General features: G+C 38.1%; 1 protein-coding gene across 1 annotated transcript in view; it reads left to right on the plus strand.

Moving 5' to 3' along the window:
- LOC122806582 (venom prothrombin activator vestarin-D1-like) overlaps positions 1–18,743 on the plus strand; it is a 112,223-nt gene that overhangs the window by 9,221 nt on the left and 84,259 nt on the right. The window contains exons 2-3 of the mRNA XM_044077125.1: positions 5,035–5,195; positions 11,340–11,364. Of these exons, the coding sequence (XP_043933060.1) occupies positions 5,035–5,195; positions 11,340–11,364 (186 nt within the window). The remainder of the gene's footprint in view (positions 1–5,034; positions 5,196–11,339; positions 11,365–18,743) is intronic.

Consider the following 18,743-nt stretch of genomic DNA (forward strand, 5'->3'; position numbering starts at 1 on the left):
TATAGTGCCTTTTTTAGGCAAGGTTCAAATGTCAAATTCACCACCATAACAGGAACAGGCAAGCAAAATCTGAGGGTGATGCTACTCAATGCTAGAAGTCTAAATCTCAAAATGCACTCACTCGAGGCACTCCTTAAAATGGAGAACATTGATATCTGTGCAGTGACTGAGACCTGGTTCAAGCCTCCAGAGAGCACCCCTGCACTACCAGGTATAACTCATACCACACTTTTCGGCCATGTAACCTGGACCAGAACACCAAAGGTGGAGGTGTGTCCATATTCATTAAGGATATCCACACCTCCAGGCTAGTTGCTCAGCATAATGCAGCCGAGATTATCCAAGTGCAACTAACTCTGGGCAAAGCTGCAATCCAAATTGTAGCTTGTTACAGATCCCCTACCATGCCCTAGGATTCCCACTCCTCTTCTCTTTATGTACTGGAAAATATTAGGGGTCAACCAAACACCCTAATAATAGGCAATTTCAACTACCCCACCATTAACTGGGAAAACTACTCATGTACCAACTCCTTTGTTCAATGCTTTCTGGAATTCATAAACTCCAATGCCCTGGATCAACTTATCCACACACCCACCAGGGGCAACAATATCCTAGATCTAGTCATTACCAACATGAGCGACTGGTGTTCCACACCTGAAGTCAATGCCTCATTAGTCCGATCCGACCATAAGCTAATTACCCTAGATATCCACATCCATCCCCCACCCCCCATTAAGGAAACCATGGTAAAAAATTTCTCCAAAGCCAACTTTATGCTTCTTAAGACAGAAGTGGTGAACTTCATGACACCCATGCAGATGGACAATACAGTTACAACTACTGAATCCTACACAATTGCACTTTATAAGCACTTACACGAGTGCATGGATCGTGCTATCCCAAACAGAACCAAGACATTATCCTCCAAAAAAAGGAAGCCAATCTGGTGGTCCCCCTGCCATAAACAAGCTGTACAACAGAAGGAAGAAACTGTTGCAAAAGAGAGTAAAATCCCATGAGTGGAGGAGCTCCCTGGTCAGCCTCAGTAAGAAGCTGCAATCCCTGATAAAATCCTCCAAAGCTAGTTTCAAAAACAAAATCGCCACTGATTCTAAAGACAATCACAAAGCATTCTATAGCTATGTCAAGAATCTCAATAGCAACACTCAGATCTGCTCTGAGTTACAGCACAATGGCACTAAATATACAGACCCATCTGATATTGCCAACATCCTGGCAGATAATTTCAGTGCTAACTTTACTCCCCTCTCACTCCATAAAGAGCCCATCTCTATACCGGAAGAATGCAAAGTTCCTGTAACCACGGATACATACCACACTCTCCAAAGCCAAGATCACAGTATCCATGGGACCAGACAACATCCCAGGCTGCGTTCTAGATGAACTACAGAACAAACTGGCACCCCACCTAAGTACCATGTTCAGTCATAGCCTCACCTCAGGCTTTTTGCCTGCTGAATGGCGCACAGCGACGGTTATCCCACTCCACAAGGGGAGAGCCATCACGGACCCCAGGAACTACTGCCCCATTAGCCTGATGAGCCTGGTCTGCAAGGCCATGGAACATATCATCATGGAGCTTATAAACAAAGACATTGGTAATCTCCAAACTCTGGACCCCACCCAGTTTGGGTTTGTAAAAGGCAGGTCATGTCTCCTAAACCTGATAGACTTTGAAGCAGTCACCAAAGCCGTAGACAAGGGTAAGGTGGTTCACACAGCCTATCTAGATCTTGCCAAGGCTTTTGACATCATCCCCCACTCTGGAATTATAGATAAACTCACTAAACTAGGTATAAATCCCTATGTCACAAGATGGGTTGCCAACTGGCTCACTGACAGAACCCATTCTGTGAAAGTAGCGGACTCCAAATCCGACTTCAGACCAATGACAAGTGGAGTGCCACAGGGTTTAGTCCTGGGTCCTCTCCTGTTTGGTATCTACTTCTCTGAAGTACAGGCTAACACAGAAAATCTTTGGCTAATGAAGTTCACAGATGACTGCAAACTAGGAGCCATAATCAAAACTCCTAATGATGTGGATATCCTACAAAAGGGCCTCACTAAGACAGATGCCTGGTGTCAAAGCCATGGCCTCAAGCTCAATGCCAAAAAGTGCATTGTCATCCCCTTTGGTAAAAACTCTGTACCCATGAACTACAACATAGGCGGTAGTATACTTAACACCAAAAGTGTGATAAGAGACCTTGGGACACAGGTAGACAGTAGTCTCTCCTTTGATAATCACATTGCCACAGTAGTCAGGAAATCCTTCTATGTGGCACACCTCATCACAAAATGTTTCTCATCCAGAAAAAAATAGGGCATTGTTCCCCTCTACTCATCACTCATTAGACCCATTATAGTGTACAATGCCCCTTTTGGTATGTACCTCACAAGACATCTACAACAACTGGAAAGGCTGCAGAAATACCTCACAAAGTGGATTACTGGCCTCAAACAGATGCCCTACGCAGACCATCTCAAAAAAATCCAGCTTTACTCCGTCACATATCGCCTACTCCGAGGAGATCTCTGCCTAACATACAAACTATGTCAAACCCAGAGCTGTTGGACATGCTCCACTTAAAGAAATCCCAATCCCTCCGAGCTACCCACTCTAGGGACTTAAACCTTGTCACCACAATAAACAGAACATGCTGGAGGGATAGATTCCTGTCCCAGAGACTTCCCATACTCTGGAATAAACTATCTATCTATAGCAAACAAAGCTCCTCATTAGCACTCTTCAAGAAAAATCTTGATGATTGGATGGGGAAATAGGAAATTCACCCTGGGGATCACTTCTGTGGCTCTGCTCAACAGTGGCACAGGAAAATAATATTTTTGGGTGGCAAAAACCAGGGTACCTTTTTGTCTGGGCTTGTATAGGCCCTAGGGCCGATAGCCGAGTACCTACCTATGAACATAAATTGTTAATGGACTCTCTTAAGCATTATCAGTATATTTCTCAAGTGTTCCTTAATCCTAGTTGCCAGCATGTGTTTTTCCTCACTTTTGTAAAAGAAATTACATGAACAACTGATTGCATAAACCACTGCACAACTTGTGCATCTAAATTTGCCTTTAACATCCAACTTTTTGTTACTAATTTTATCAACATTTTTACACAGCAAAGAACAAATTATACAATCACTGCAGGTGGTAGTACCCCTGTCCAAGGTAAACAAAATCAGTCTGCTAGAAAAATTTAAAAAATTGCATGTTAAACAATCTCCTATATTTTCCCCTTAGAATAACAAAATAAAGAGGCATTAAATAACTGTATCCTTAATCTAGCATCATTTATAAAAAAATTCTCCAATTTTCCTTAGTAGTAGAAACAATTTCAGCAGATAAAACATACTGAAGAACAAAAACAGTCTATCTTTTACTATAATCATCTTCATTGAAATGTTTTTTTATAGCTCATATTAGAACATATATTACCAGACTTATATAATAGTATATTTCTATCAAGTCTGGGAACTTGCCAAAAAACTGAAAAAAAATTTTTTATTATAACCCCTCTCAATAAATATCTTAACCAGTTTACAACACTCAGATATAAAATCTTCCCTTCCAGAACGCAAACTTCTAATTCTTCAAAATTTCTCCTTTGAAAGGAAAGATATAAGTTATGTAGGATGACAAATAGTGCCACATAAATAGTCAAAATTACTATTGGGATTTTAATATAATGTAGTGCAAATAAAATTACATGAAAGTAATGTCCAAAACAACAGTATTAGTAGAATGTGTTTTATCTGTAAAATCTGAACAAAAAATATTGCTTTTAAGATTACATATGCATTCAGAAACATGCGGTGACTCACCCTTTCAAATAAGAGTTAAACCATTTGTAAAATGAAAATAGTAAAAAACGTTTTAGCCAAAGAAGGAATTAGAATAAAGACAGTCCTTTTCAAACAATCCCATAAATAAAGATGCATAACCAGAGGCAAAAGACACCCCCATACCTTTAACTTTAAGCTGCCTAAAAATGCTGTCATCAAACACAAAAAAAGAAAATGTTATTCAAACCAAGCATAGTTGTTTGAGAGGTGTTCACAGCCTGTTTGATCCTTGTTAAGTGACAGTCACTCATGAAACCATCAACCAGAGAGCCATTAGAGCATCTTTGTAGGTGCAGTCTAACCCCATCCTTCTAGTGGTGACCTTGGCCATGCTTCATTGCAGAGAGATTTCCCCATATCCCTGATATGGAGAAGTGCTAACTCCTTGATTTGCAAGGGCCACTACCCTGGCTTGTATGGATCACTCTCATCCCTCCACTGGGGCCTACTCTTAGGAGAACAGTCTATGCCACCTCCCAGTAGTGGCAGGTCACCACAGGAGAGGGTCCACCCCAACCCTCGCCAAACTGCTCTTGCCCACCCCTCCTCTACTGTGCCACTAATCAATCTTGGGTCATCTTGCGTTACAGACAGGGACTTTATCCCTCTGTGTTACAGAACAACATGCACATATCTTAGAATATTACCCTGTACAAGAGTTTCTGTATTTTAGGTGATAGCTTTTGATAGACAGCTGCCTTAAAAATTTGCCATTTTGAAGTAATATAGCTGTGATGTATCTTTGATTGAAAATATTGATTTCTTATGAACCTATGAATTATGTTTGCATTTCTGTGATACACGTCAAATCCTCTGTATAGCACCAAGTCTCCATTCACGGAGCATCTTTGACAAACACTGTCCCCCTGGATGAGTATAGCTCTCCCTCCTTGTCAACACCTCAGATGCCATAGCTGCCAACTGAAGCCAGGTTGTCCAGGCTCTAGGTAACATTTTATTCATCTAAACCACAGCAATGGTTATATTCGAATGTTATTTATTAAACATATTTAGCTATTGAAGCCATAAGCATATTTCATTTATCTATTAATATGTATACTTATATAGACAAATAGATAGATATAGGTATACACATATTTATTATCATCTTATATATTTTTTCCACACTGATTGTCTCGATTATTTGAATTAGTATTTTTGCAGAAGGACTCTGCTGATCAAGTGTTGGCTCGAGTAAGAAGGGCAAATGCTGGCGTAGAGGAATTTTATCAGGGTAATCTGGAGAGAGAATGTTTTGAAGAGATATGCGGCAAAGAAGAAGCCCGGGAGTATTTTGAAGATAATGGAAAGACGGTATGTATCAGAATGATAAGCTCTAAGAAATGTGTAGCATAGAAAAATATAGAGAGCTTATGCTAAAAACTGTAACAAAAGAGTTGGAACCTTGCATTTCACACTAGTTAATAATTTAGGAGAGGATAGTCATCGGTTCCTATGCATCTTTTAAGAATATACTCCTTTTTGTGGGAGACTTGCCTTTTCTTCTTAGACAAGTATATTTGTTAGTGTTTCTAAAGTCTAATTTCTGAAGTCCTGGTTATGCATACAAACATAAAACTAAGACAGCAAGGTGACTTCTGTAAGCTGACATGATTTACTAAGTCTTAGTGAAATTATCAATATGCGATTTACAGAGCTAGAGTTACTAAAGAGTGTTTCCAAAAATTCATGCAAAATATGACAGTTTTTCTGCTTCCATTAATAATGCAAACATGGAGTATGATAATTTCATGCTGGGGGTTAGGTATACAGTAGTGGATATTAGTAAAAAATGTCATTAGGACATGGTGGGTAATGTGAAGATATTCTGAGATATAAGTATTTGTTTCATAAAGCAGTTATGACTATTAGTAATATTTCATAGCTACATTAATTTCATACAATTATGTAAGTTACAGGTAAACATAGTGTGGCCATGTTATACAAATCATTAAGGCTCACAATGTTGCCACAGATGTTTGCCATCTAATGCTCATGGTTTTGTAGATCCCGGAATAGATGAATGATTCTTGCAGTGATTTGTTGTCTGTATGCTGCGTATTTACAGAGATATTATCCTTTGTTTGGCCATAATGGTGGTATTTTGGGGAAATAAAATACCAAGTTTATTTCATAAAACTGCAGTATAAAATCAGCATCTATAAACAGATCTTTTGCACTAACACCACTGTTTAACCCATCGTCCAGTGAATAGCCTTCAAATGTTTATGTTTTTCATAACTCATGTCATGTATCAGACATTGCAAATCTTATGAAGTGTTTTTTCAGTAGAGGGTTTTGGAGAAAAGTTATCAGGAAGCATGTGGCTTCTTGCCTTAGAAGACAGAAAAACAATGGGATTAATTAGACTCCTGCTGTTCAATATCAAATGAGTTAATGATGGGCAAAGTTTATCAGCTTTGTTTATTACATATTCTTACACATTAATATCACTTTATCTTCTTTTCTTTAAGGCAAACTTTCCTCCATGATAGATAAATGGGAAGGCAAAGAAAAAGTTGAGGCAAGGACATTTTCAAGTTCATACTTTGGAAAATTTAGGGAGGTAACCAGAGAGGTTCCTGATCCTTAAGGGCAGGGGCAGTCCATATAGTGTGATAAGGACATTCTGTGCAGAGCTGACTCCTGAAGGAGAGCTACAGCTGGAGTATCACATCTGTGGTGAAAATGAAGATGGTTTCACTGTAACTCATGATATTCCTTCTTCAAACCATTATAGCATAAAGTTCACAAAAAGAAGACATATGCAAAATTTTTGTTGGCCAAGAATTTTATAAGATCTGAGAGGATACTACAGGACATCTGAATATTACCATAATATCAGTAAGATGGGAAACTGAATCTGAATATTACCATAATATTAGTAAGATGCTTCTGGTGGTGTAGTTTATTGAGAAATTATTTTGGAGGGAATCAGTGGATATTATAGGGCTTGTTAGCATCCCAATCACGATAGACGATGTATATCATGTTGGTAGTAGACTATGTTTCTAGGGACCCTGCATTGCTGGCTTCTTTCTCTGTTGAGGCATTAATGGTTGCAACTAACCAGAAATTTTCAGCAGGATGGGTTTTCCTCAAGAAATACTGACATTCAGAGAGGATAACTTCATGGCAGACCTGCTGACTTGTATGGGGAAGTACTGTAGTATAAAGCAGATACAACTATCCTTACAATCTACAAACAAAATGGTGTGTATGACAGGTTTAATTCCACTCTCAGGACCATGCTAGGAGAATTCCCAAATCAGCAGAGTAACAGCGGGACAAATACTTGCAGCTTTCCATCTTTGAATACAGAGAAGTGCCTCATGAATTGACATTGGTTGTAATTTAAATTACTTTATAAACACAGCAGGCCTCTTGACCTAATTCTTGATGAATGGAAGGACAACATGATCCCCACAAGGAGCATACTGTAAAGGTTGTGCTATTAAATTTAGGAAGCTAAAGGATTTGGCACAGGACCACCTAACACAACAATGGTCAAAGGTCTGGTGTAACTGAAGAGAACAGATACAGACAAAAGGTAATGGTGCTTATTCCTGTTCAACTGGATAAGCTATGGGCAACATGGCAGTTTTTTTCCAGTTTTGTAAGGAGGATAATTTATATTAGTTATGTGGCTGAGTTTTAAAGCAGAAGGGATACAGTCAAAACCTACAATATTAGTATGAGGAATACCCACCATGATTCAAAAACATGGGTCTTTAGTACATGTTGGTGTTCACAAAATGACTCAAAGAGGGATCTGGTGGAAGATCTCACCAACAAGGCTCAAACTGATCCCTCAGTGCTAAAGATAGTATTGTCATAATTGCTAACCTCTACACAAATTCAGGAAATCTGAGCAGTGCAATGACAGCTTGCAGATTTGTTCATTGGTATGCCAGGATGTAGCCAACAGGTTTAGTACCATATGGACATAGGAATCCAACAACCAATCAAGCAGGTTTCTTACAGGGTGCCTGAGCAAGCAAAGCAAGCCATATGAGAGGATCTGTCGCATATATAAAGTATGGGGGGTACTCCATAAATCTAACAATCGGTGGACCATTCTTGTAGTGCTGGCACCAAAAAAGACAGGAACATATGGTTTTGTAAAGACTGTAGTCAAGAAGATTTGCACATCAGTCCTAAGAAAGATGACAATTTACAGCACCTGGGTGGAGTTAAGTGTCTGAACACTATTGACCTATGTGTTAGTGGCAGGTACTTCTGACATCTGAAACAATAAAATACCCCATTTAGGTTGTATGAATTCACCAAAATGACCTTTGGCATGAAAAAGTGTCTCATCAGCTTTCCATTGGTTGATATAATGCATCCTAAAAGGAGAATGAAACTACATTTATACAGATGATATTGAAATCTTTAACTAGTCCTAACAAGAACATGCACAACATATCTATGAGATGTTGAGCAAGTTAAAAAGGGTGGGTTTGACATTTAAGGTAAACAAGTGCATGAATATCAGAAGTACATTGTCTTTGCTTTTGGGTGGATGGTGGCGAAATTCATCCAGAACCTTCTAAAGTGCAAGCCGAACAGGCATTGGCCTATCTGTTACTAAAAGAGCCATTAAGGGTTGTTTCTTAGGTCATCGAGGTATAACAGTAAGTTTGTGGCTTGCAAAAGTGTCAAAGCCACTCTTATCATGAACCTGATCTGAGGACATTGGCCAGACATGGTTTGTAAGCAGGCTTTAGAGAAACTCAAAAAGGTCTTGAATGGATTCCTATACTTGCTAGCCTTGATTATAGTCAAGTGTTGAACATGCAATTGTTGGTAATTCAAACCACCCATTCAAGGTTCTACTTACCTAGGTCTCTTAAAGAGAAAGGAACATGTTACAGTATTCCTTAGCTTCAGACTGCATCAAGGGGAAGGATCATATGCTACTGTGGAGAAAGAATGTGTGAAAATATGTTGGGCTTTACAAACTCTTAAATCATACATCTGTAGCAGAAAATTCTCAGTAATTACAGATCATAATACCTTAAATTAGTTGCACAGACCCAAGGGTAAAATGGAAATCTTATTTGATGGACTTTGGGATTACATAAGCTTGAGTTGGTGGTAGCTTAGGTGGATGTGGCACTTGTTAACAAGAGTAGTTGAAGTTTCCTAATGCCCTGGCCAAATTTCCCCTAGTTGTATAAATACTACTGCAGGGCTCCCCAGAAAAGAGGCCACTATCCTAGTGGGAATAACCCAGTCATCAAAGGATAAATAAAAAAGAAATAGCTGGCACTGCAGTGCAACATTATGGAGTGCTGCACTTCTGAGTATATCATCTTTTGGAAGAGACATTAAACCAAGGTCCCAACTGCTTGATATGGTGGTATCTCAGGTGATGCATAGATCTCAACCTTCCATCTCTAAAATGAGGAACACTGGCCCTCATAATATGGAACAAATGGGCAAAATGTGGAACACATACAAATGGGTGACTAACAACTTCAACTAGGAAGGTCATGGGGTAGTTAAAATATACTGGTTTTACTTGCCAAAAATATATTTTAATGAATGAATATGATTCATTTCTATTAACCATTTATATCAGTTAAAAAATTCCTAACACTGAATGTGTGACAGACCTTTTCAATGTGGAACTTTGAGGAACATGAACTTTTTAAGATGCCAAATGAGGTACGTTCCTCGTAATAAGGTACAGTTGAAAGGCATGGGTGGATGTAAAAGATCCTATAGAAAGAGTAGGCATCCTTTATTATAATTATATACAGTTTATATATTTACAAATAATTTAAATTAACTCTGCATTCTTCATTACTTACAACAATTTACATTTGTATAGACCTATGCTCCTTTTTCCATAAGTACCATTTGATCTCCCATATTATGTTTGATAATATCCACTTTACATTTAAACCTAGACCCTACATCCAGTCTTTCATTCCAAATTGTTCATATAATACAAAACATTTTCTTCAGATTACTAACATATTCTTTGCTATATTTTTGATAAAATCCATCTTCAACCATATCCATGTTTATCAGTTTATAATCTCATAATTCTTTTACAGTTTTATTTTCTATTATTTTTCCCATAAATGTTTAACTTTTACATGTTAAAAAATGCTCTGCTGTTTGTAGTTTACCACAAAAATGGCAAGTCCTTTCTTTTATTTTTTATAAGACATATTTCCTTTCACTGGTAACTAATTGATTTGTAACCTCCATAAAATCATGACATGCAACATTCTTCATACACCATTTATTTCTTTGTTGTATGGCTTTTACTTTTTCTTCTGTTAAATGTCCCCATGGATTTGCACAATAATTTTGTCTCATTATATTTTTATACTGTATTTTCCTATTTTATTTTATTCCCTCTATCTATAGTTTCCACATTTTTATTTTTTTCTTGATACATTTTTATTTCTTCATTTCTCTGTTCTCTCTCCCTTTTATTCAGTTCTACTAATTTCCATTCTCTCCAGTATTTCTTCTTAAATATTCTTGTTATCAACTCATTTTCCTTTCCATTTATCCAGTCCAGTAACTTACATAGATTCAGTGAGGTTACACATACTATTGGGTTGAGTAACCCTAAACTCCCAGCCCCATCCTCGTTATCCATATATAATAATACTCTTTTAACTGGATTTAACCTAGACCCCAAGATGAATTTAAATGTTGTTTCAAGAAATTGCTTCGCCAATTTTTTTGGTATCATCTATACACTAGCTGTACATGATACTTTTCCCATCCATATTGTGTTTATTAAATGTACTTTTTTCCTAAATGACAATATATATCTATTCCCCATGACAATGTGACCCCCTAAGTCTCTCAACATTTTCTCCCGTTGTTCATTTAATATTGCAACCTTTTTTGTGATGTGTTAATGTGTCATAGATATTTGGTTTAAATATTTCAGTTATAATGTTTTATGTCTAATTTCTAATCCAAAAGAACATTTTAATGGATTGAATAACTTGCATACAATTACATAAAGTACTGTAGACAGGAAGGTTCTGGTCTTAGATCATTAACATGAAATGCATCAGTGGTTGGCCTGTGAAGGAATACTTTTTATTTATTTATTTATTTATACAGTATATAATATTTTTTAATTGTACAAAGATGTGCAGATAAATAATTACCTTGCTATATGTCTGAAATAATAATTGGGGGAAACAATATGAATGTAAAAGTTGTGTCCATTTGTCCACATCATCATTGTTTCTTAATTTACTATGTACATTGTGCTTTCATAGTGGGTTTCCTACTAACCTCTTTGAAATTACTTATCTTGGCCATTTTTACTTCATGTAGAAAATCTTGAAAATTAAGAATTAGTCCAATGAAATGATTATATGAATTATTTATCACTGTATATGTATGCTTTATTTGCATATTATATAGACTATATTGTTGTAATGATCTAAGTTATTTTGCCTTTTTATCTAGGAGGCATTCTGGAAGAACTATACAGGTAAGTGTATTGATAATTTGTTACTTTTAAGTAATCTGACAAACTTACAATTAGTATTAATCAAAAGCCTGGTTTGGTTATTAGAGTGTATAAAGAAATAGAAATCAATGTAATACCCATATTTAGGCCTGCAGTACTCTGTTGTTGCACATCTCATGGATGAAGTGTATGGTTGAAAATGTCATTAATGAAGCTGTTTTTGTAATGCTCATGATGGCTTTTCATTGTGGAAATTCGCTTCCAAGATGTTTAATGTATAAATGATCTTCTAAAAATCTTCACAAATTGCTCCTTGGCATAACTATGTTCAGCGACAAAAATTGCTATTTTTCTGGCATTCACTATGTCTATATCTTTTCAATTCTTCGAAGTTCACATCACAGAAAATTTGTGGCAATAGCTTGTAAATAACAGCTCAAATGCATATATTCTTATAATACATGCACTCTAGCTCAGTCATGTTATGAACAGCAATAACAGTAGCAAAAAAATGTTTTGTGTTTTTTTCAAAGGTTACCTCCTCTATGATTATCTCTCTGAGGACATCATATCTAATGAAAATGTAATCACTGACAGGCATTTCAATACATGTCTCACTCTTTCTCATATGTGTACCAGCTTTGGACTAACAACTGTTTGTTATCATTTGAATATTTATAACTGTTTTCTACTGAGAAAATTGCACTCACACACACACACACACACACACACACACACACACACACACACACACACACACACACACACACACACAGAAAAAAAACAAATGTCAGCCTCACAGATTCCATGATTAGGCAACTGTGTGTTGAGCTCAGGTGATTAAAGTAAGTAACTGTAAGGCATATCTCTCACTTCATTGACATTATGAATAATGTTACCTCTAAGCTCCCCTCTATTTACACTGTCACAACTTAAGAGCTCCTTTCTTGTGTTGTTGCTCTTGTCTATTATTTTTGATAGTCATTTCTGTGACATAGCAAACCTTTAAGTCCTTCCCAGCAGATGATTTTACCTTCACTGGTACCAGTATGCCCCTGAATATTTACTTGTTTTGGTCTGTAGCATGATCAGATAAGGGCCTCTAACTCACATGCTCAGTAATAGCTAAATACTAATGGTCTCAGGAATAAAATGATGCCATGTACAGCCAGAAACATGCAGCATTTACTGGCAAATGATGCCCCTCAAGCCTGTGCTGGCAGCATACAGTGATAATGCTTGAACTACAGCCTGGTCAGTCTGACTTTGATTACTAACTCCTATGGTTGAAATAGGCAGGCAGAGAGGGAAGGCATGACCTCCCTGGGGCTAAGAGTTATGATGGTTCTTTTATGGCTCACACTACTGCTCTAATGACCTTGGTTGGAGAGTAGAGGCTTATCATGATGCAGGAAATTTATTTATTTATTTATTTATTTATTTATTCCAGTTTGATGACCAGGGAGGTCCACTGAGCTTGGTGGGACCATTTTCAGTGGAGGCTCGGGGAGAAAAGCTCCACAACACAAAGTTTACTTACATGAATAGTTTCAAAGACAGTTTGCATTACAAACAACAGGCTGCATTCAAAAAAGAAAAAAAAACAAACGATTACAGTTTTGTTCAGGAGAAAAAGACAGGCATATAGCATAATAGCTAGATTTTACTGTTTAGTTACATATACAATCTACATTTGAGAGCGAGGTTAGGAAAGTAAGAAGGTTATCCAGGAGTAAAGGGGGAGGAGATCTTGAGAGGTATGGGCTGAAGAGTGCAGTTGCATTTCCTGTTTAGGAATGAAGTTGATTTTTAAAGTTATTAAGGTTGTCACAGGTCCTCAGTGTGGAGGGCAGAGCATTCCATTTTTTAGCTAGGGAAAAGGATAACAGAAGCTGACCAGATGGACGCTTGGGTTTTTGAATGGTAATCAGGTTTTGGTGGGTAGATCTAAGGGATCTGAGGGGAGTATATGGTTGTAGTATATTGGATAGTGCAGGGCAGTTAGTGGGGTTGGAACAATAATTTGTGGGCTATGGTGATTTGGAGAAAGTCAAGCTGATTGGGGAGTTCAAGCCAGTTTAATGAGTGAAGGGAGGTGCAGTGATGAGAGGAGGATTTGGCATTGGTGACGAATCTGGAGATTTTGTTGTAACATACTTCCAGTTTGGAAGTAAGTGTGGAAGATAAATTAGTGAGCAGAGGAGCGCCATACAGTAGAGAGGGAAGGAGATTGTGGCGAGAGTTAGTCTGGTGGTAGGAGAGAGGAAGTGGTTGTTTTTGTAAAGTAGGCCAAGTTTTATGTATGTTTTCTTGATGTTTAGCTGGATATGAGTGTTAAATTTTAGGTGATCATCAATGGTGACACCGAGAAGTTTGGTGGAGGGTACGATCTCAATATTGGAGTTGTTAAGGCTGGTAATTTGAAGTGAGTTTTTATCAAGAGGGGATGATTTTGAGGGAGAGAATAGAAGGATCTTAGTTTTGTTGGCATTTAGTGAGAGGTGATTTTGGAGCATCCAGTTTTCAGTGGTTGAGAAGGCAGTTTGTGTCAGAAATTGGAGCTCTGTTAGGTTAGTGGCGCAGCAGATCTAAGTGGAATCGTACAATTTTGGTATTAGGTATGGCATTGTGGTAGTCATTAATAAAGATATTGAATAGCAATGGGCCAAGTATGGAATCTTGGGGTACTCCAGTGGGGGTAGGAAGGAAATTAGAGGTGGCCTGGCCCCATTTCATGGCTTGGGACCTGTCAGAAAGATAGCTGGAGAACCATGAAAGAGTGTTTTGGGAGAGGTTGAGTTTAGAGAGATGATTTAGTAGGTGGGTATGGGAGATGGTATCAAAAGCTTTAGATAAGTCCAGCAGAATAGAGGATACCGTATTACCAGAGTCACAGGCTAAATTGACAGAATATAAGAAGGAGAGAAGGGCGGAGTTGGTACTGTGTCCTGGGTGGAAGCTGTGTTGTGTAGGAGAGAGTAGCTGGTGTTTGGTAAGGAATGGCAAGAGCTGCAGGTGGATGCATTGTTCAAGAAGTTTGGAGATTGGGGCGAGGATGGCTATGGGGCTGAAATTGGAGACATTACAGTTTTTGCCACCCTTGTGGAGTGGCAGAATAAATGCAGTACGCCATAGTTTGGGTGCATAGGATTCAAGTAGTGATCAGGATGCTGATAGGCAGAGCAATAACGTCTGAGGCTATTTTTAGGAAGAAAGAAGGAATGCTGTCAGGGGCATTGGAGCAAGGCTTTAGTTTAGAGAGAAGTTTATTAGGTTGGTGGGGATGGGTTTGAATTCGAACGAAGGGGGGGAGGATTGAGCAGGAAGAGGTGGAGGGTTATTGTTGGTAAAGGTCTTGGTTAGCTCAGCAATAAAAGAGGTGAAGAAGGTATTGAATAGTGAGGCAATTTCAAGGTCAGATTTGCTGGTGTCAGGACTGGGGTTGTTTTTTTGTACCTGGCCTAAAGAGGGAATTAATAGAGTTCCAGAATTGTCTGGGTTTTTTTGCATGATTTGCTTGTAGTTTGATGTAGTAAGACTTTTTATCTCTAATTACTTGTTTTTTGGATAGGTTTCTCAGCTGTTTATATTTAAGCAAGATTTCTGGCTGTTTGTATTGGAGGTAGGCTTTCCAGGTTTTATCCCTTTGTAGCATAATCTTTTTGTTATCTTTGGTGAGCCATGGGGTGGTCTTAGTTTTAACTCTTTTTGTTCTTATTGGAGCTAGGGAGTTGAGGACAGTTACGAATGTTGAATTGAAATATTCAACGGCTGCTTCTAATGGTAGAGTTTTTAGGGGGCTCCAGTTAATTAGTTTAAGGGAGTCAGAGAAAGTAGTAGGGTTAAAGTTAGATAGGGTTATGAGTATGAATATACTGGTGAGAGTGTGGGGAAGTGGGTGTAGCTCGAAGGGTGAAGGCAGGGAGGTGGTCTCCTAATGGGTCAAGAATAACACCAGATTTTATGATTTTGTTAGGATGAGATACTAGGATCCAGTCAGGTATGGAGCCTGGGAGGTTGGTTTTGTTAGGTCGAGTAATGAAGTTAGTAAGTTGAGTGAAGTTAAATAGGTTGATTTTTATGGTGGGATTAGGGTTAATGATTTTTTCCTAGTCAATATTTGCATCTCCCATAATGTAGGTTTCTAGCTTAATATTAGAGGAGGTCCAGAAGAGGATGTCTTCCAGGGTATTGGTGTTGTTGCCAGGAGGACTACAGAGGGAAATTATGCAGATGCTTTTATGGTTGTTCATTTTTAGTAGGCCAGTTACAAGTTCAGCATTATTGAAAGAAGGGATGGAATTAGGGTAAGGAGTGATGGACAAGTGGTTGGAGTAGATTAAAGCTACACCACCACCTCTTCTACTTAGGTGGTCAAATCAGAGAGAATGAAATCCAGGGGGAAGGAATTCAGAGTCACTTATGTGAGGTTTTAGCCAAGTTTCAGAGATGGCTACAATGTCAGGTAAGTTGTGATTGAGCCAGGCATGAAAGAGGGTTAATTTATTTTTTAAGCTTTGGGCATTGATGGTGAGGAATTTGAGATATTTACTGGTTGTTTTGTTATTGGTGCTGGGGTGGTTTGTTGGAGAGAAGTTTGGTCCTGGATTGGGGTGAATGTTGCCGGCTAAGCAAAGGTAAGTGAGATAGGGAATAAGGTTATTAGGTTTGTACTTAGAAGTAGCTGGTAGTGAATGGGTTTAGGTTTGTAGTATTTAGTAGTGCTTGGGAAAAGTTTTACTTTTAAGAGAAGGATAAGGTGGGAGGGAACTAAAGAGGCAGAGATGTTGTGGAAGTGGGCTGTAAGGACGGGGTGGGGAGGAAGAGGTGGAGGGTGTAAATGGAAATCAGTATAGGAGCTGGCATGGTAAATAGGTAGTAGAAGAAGGATGATGATGATGGATGTAGAGATAAGGATTTTAGGAGCAAGTGAGAGCATGGCAGTTGGAGTTAGAAGTGATAGAGAGGAGGGTAATGGGATATTAGATGGGAGGGGGCGTGGTAGTGAGAGGTAGGTTGTAGGAAGGGATGGGGGAAAGGTGTGTGAGGATTGGTTGGAGGAGAGGGAGGGATATAATATATATAATAAATATGTCTAAAGAAAAAATGTTACTGGTATAAATCCGTCAACAGCTTTTTGTATAGTGTACAATGACAGAGACTTTTGCAAGGCTTTTTTCAAAAACAAAAATAATTTGTATAATATAAATTATCAAAGACTGTTCATCAATTTCTGCAAAAATTATAAAAGGAATATTTCACAGCACGTCCTAATCACATACACGTGTACATGAATGTTTTTTATACAAAATCTGATATTTAAGTATGTAAATAACACAACCAAAAAGCTTCTTATAAGCCAAACCACTTTTCCAAATTGTCCAAAAAGACACTTACAGGCCAAAAGCAGTAAAGTGAATAAAGTGCTCACAAAGTTCAGAAAGAAAATGGCTTCTTCATCTGCCCGTAGCTCTCAACAGGCAAATTTAGGTTCCCAAAAATTGAACAATGTCTTCAATAATTGTAAAGGAAAATGTTCCATGAAGCTGCTAAATCATATAAGTATATGTACAAAACAGATTTTATAAAAAATCAACCTTCGGAATTGTAAAAAGCACGAACACAAAGGAACCCTCTTCTTATAGGCCAAACGCCAAATAACAGAAAGAAACCGCTCCTTAGAAATGTCCAAAAACTGACCCAAACTGATTAACAACTCTCTAAATCAGATGTAACACTCACAAATATGCAGAAACACTTTCCTGTAAACTGAACACCAAATTAGAAGTGGAAAACCACTCCTTCATCCTGCCAGGGCTCACAGCAAAACGCTGTGATGATGAGAAGCGATATAGATCCCAAAAATACGGTTACCCTTGTGTCTGTGGTTGAAGCAGCTCACTACAGGCATTTACAAACACCAAATACACCACAAAAAAAACCTTTTCTGCTTCTTCAGATTCCGTGTATCAGAAACCAGGTGTAGTCACCAACTGTAGCAGCCCACTGCAGACATCTGCAGACACCAAATCTGCCACAAAAAACTCAGTCACCGTATTTCAGGAACTAGTCTTATAAATGAGATAACAGTCCAAAAGACCCTAAATAAAAAAAAGGACTCTCTCGACTAGAGAGCAGAAAAAACGAGCCCTTCTCCTTCAAATGCCACCGGCAGAAAGAAAGTCCAAAACAGCAACACCCACAGTCTGAGCAGAAGCTGTTACTACTAGGGGTCAGTGGCAACAGGGAAGAGCTGCTCCTCTCGAAGGCTTTGTTGTCTTCCTCAGAAACAGGTGACTTGGAGACAGGTGACGATCTCTTTTAGATAATAAAAAGTCTTGACATAGAACAAACTATTGTAGTCCAAGCAATGCTGGTTCCCATTAAACAAATGACAGCCTTCGCTTCTCAGCCAAAAGTAAAAGTCAATAGCTACCTGAGTTAACAAATAGGAAATAAATGTGTACACATCAGGGCCCTAAATGTAACTAAGTCCAAAACTCTTTGTTGTAAAAATAAAGACGGCAGCATTCACTTCTTCATCCCTCCATGTTGGAAATTAGCCCCAATAATTGAGTGTTATACACAGAATGGAAATAGTTATATGCACACAAAGCCCCTTGTCATAAAAAAGGCCAGGAACTATTCCGTAACTCAAATAACCAGATGGCAGCATTCGCTTCCTCGTCCCTCCGTTTTGGAAATTAGCCCCAATAATTGAGTGTTATACACAGAATGGTAATAGTTATATGCACGCAAAGCCCCTTGTCATAAAAAAAGGCCAGGAACCATTCCGTAACTCAAATAACCAGATGGCAGCATTTGCTTCCTCGTCCTTGCGTTGTAATATAATTACCTTAACAGTTCATACGGCATGTGTGAATTTCCTAAAGCCTTTATCAAACACAAACTGTTGTAAAATTGGGAATGATAGTCTAAATAAATCTTCTTAATGTCTTCATATATTTAGAAAATCTGATCCTATGATATCAAGTTGAAGATGAACCCACTTCCTTCCAGAAGCTGATGAAATCTGGATATTATTTAGAAATTCTGCTCTTGCATTATCAAGTTGCTGATGATCCAATTTCCTTCTAGGAGTTGACAAATGTTAGATATTATTTACAAAATCTGTCCCTATATTATTAAGAAGCCAATGGCCCTTCTTCCTTCAAGAAGCTGATAAAATGTGGATATAATTTAGCTTTCTGTTATCTGGTTGCAGAAGACCCCCTCTTCTTTCTAGCAAATGTTGGCATCTTAATATCGATTTGTTGTTGTTTGATTATGTCTATGGACAGTAAAGAAGAGGGATTGTTTCTGCTACAGAATGTATTAACCATAGCTAGAGATCCACGTGGTATGTTAAGGTGATATCTAGTTCTAAACAGATAACACTT

Source organism: Protopterus annectens, chromosome 7.part0 (assembly GCF_019279795.1).
Source record: "Protopterus annectens isolate FY-2018-M chromosome 7.part0, PAN1.0, whole genome shotgun sequence".
NCBI classification, from domain to species: domain Eukaryota; kingdom Metazoa; phylum Chordata; order Ceratodontiformes; family Protopteridae; genus Protopterus; species Protopterus annectens.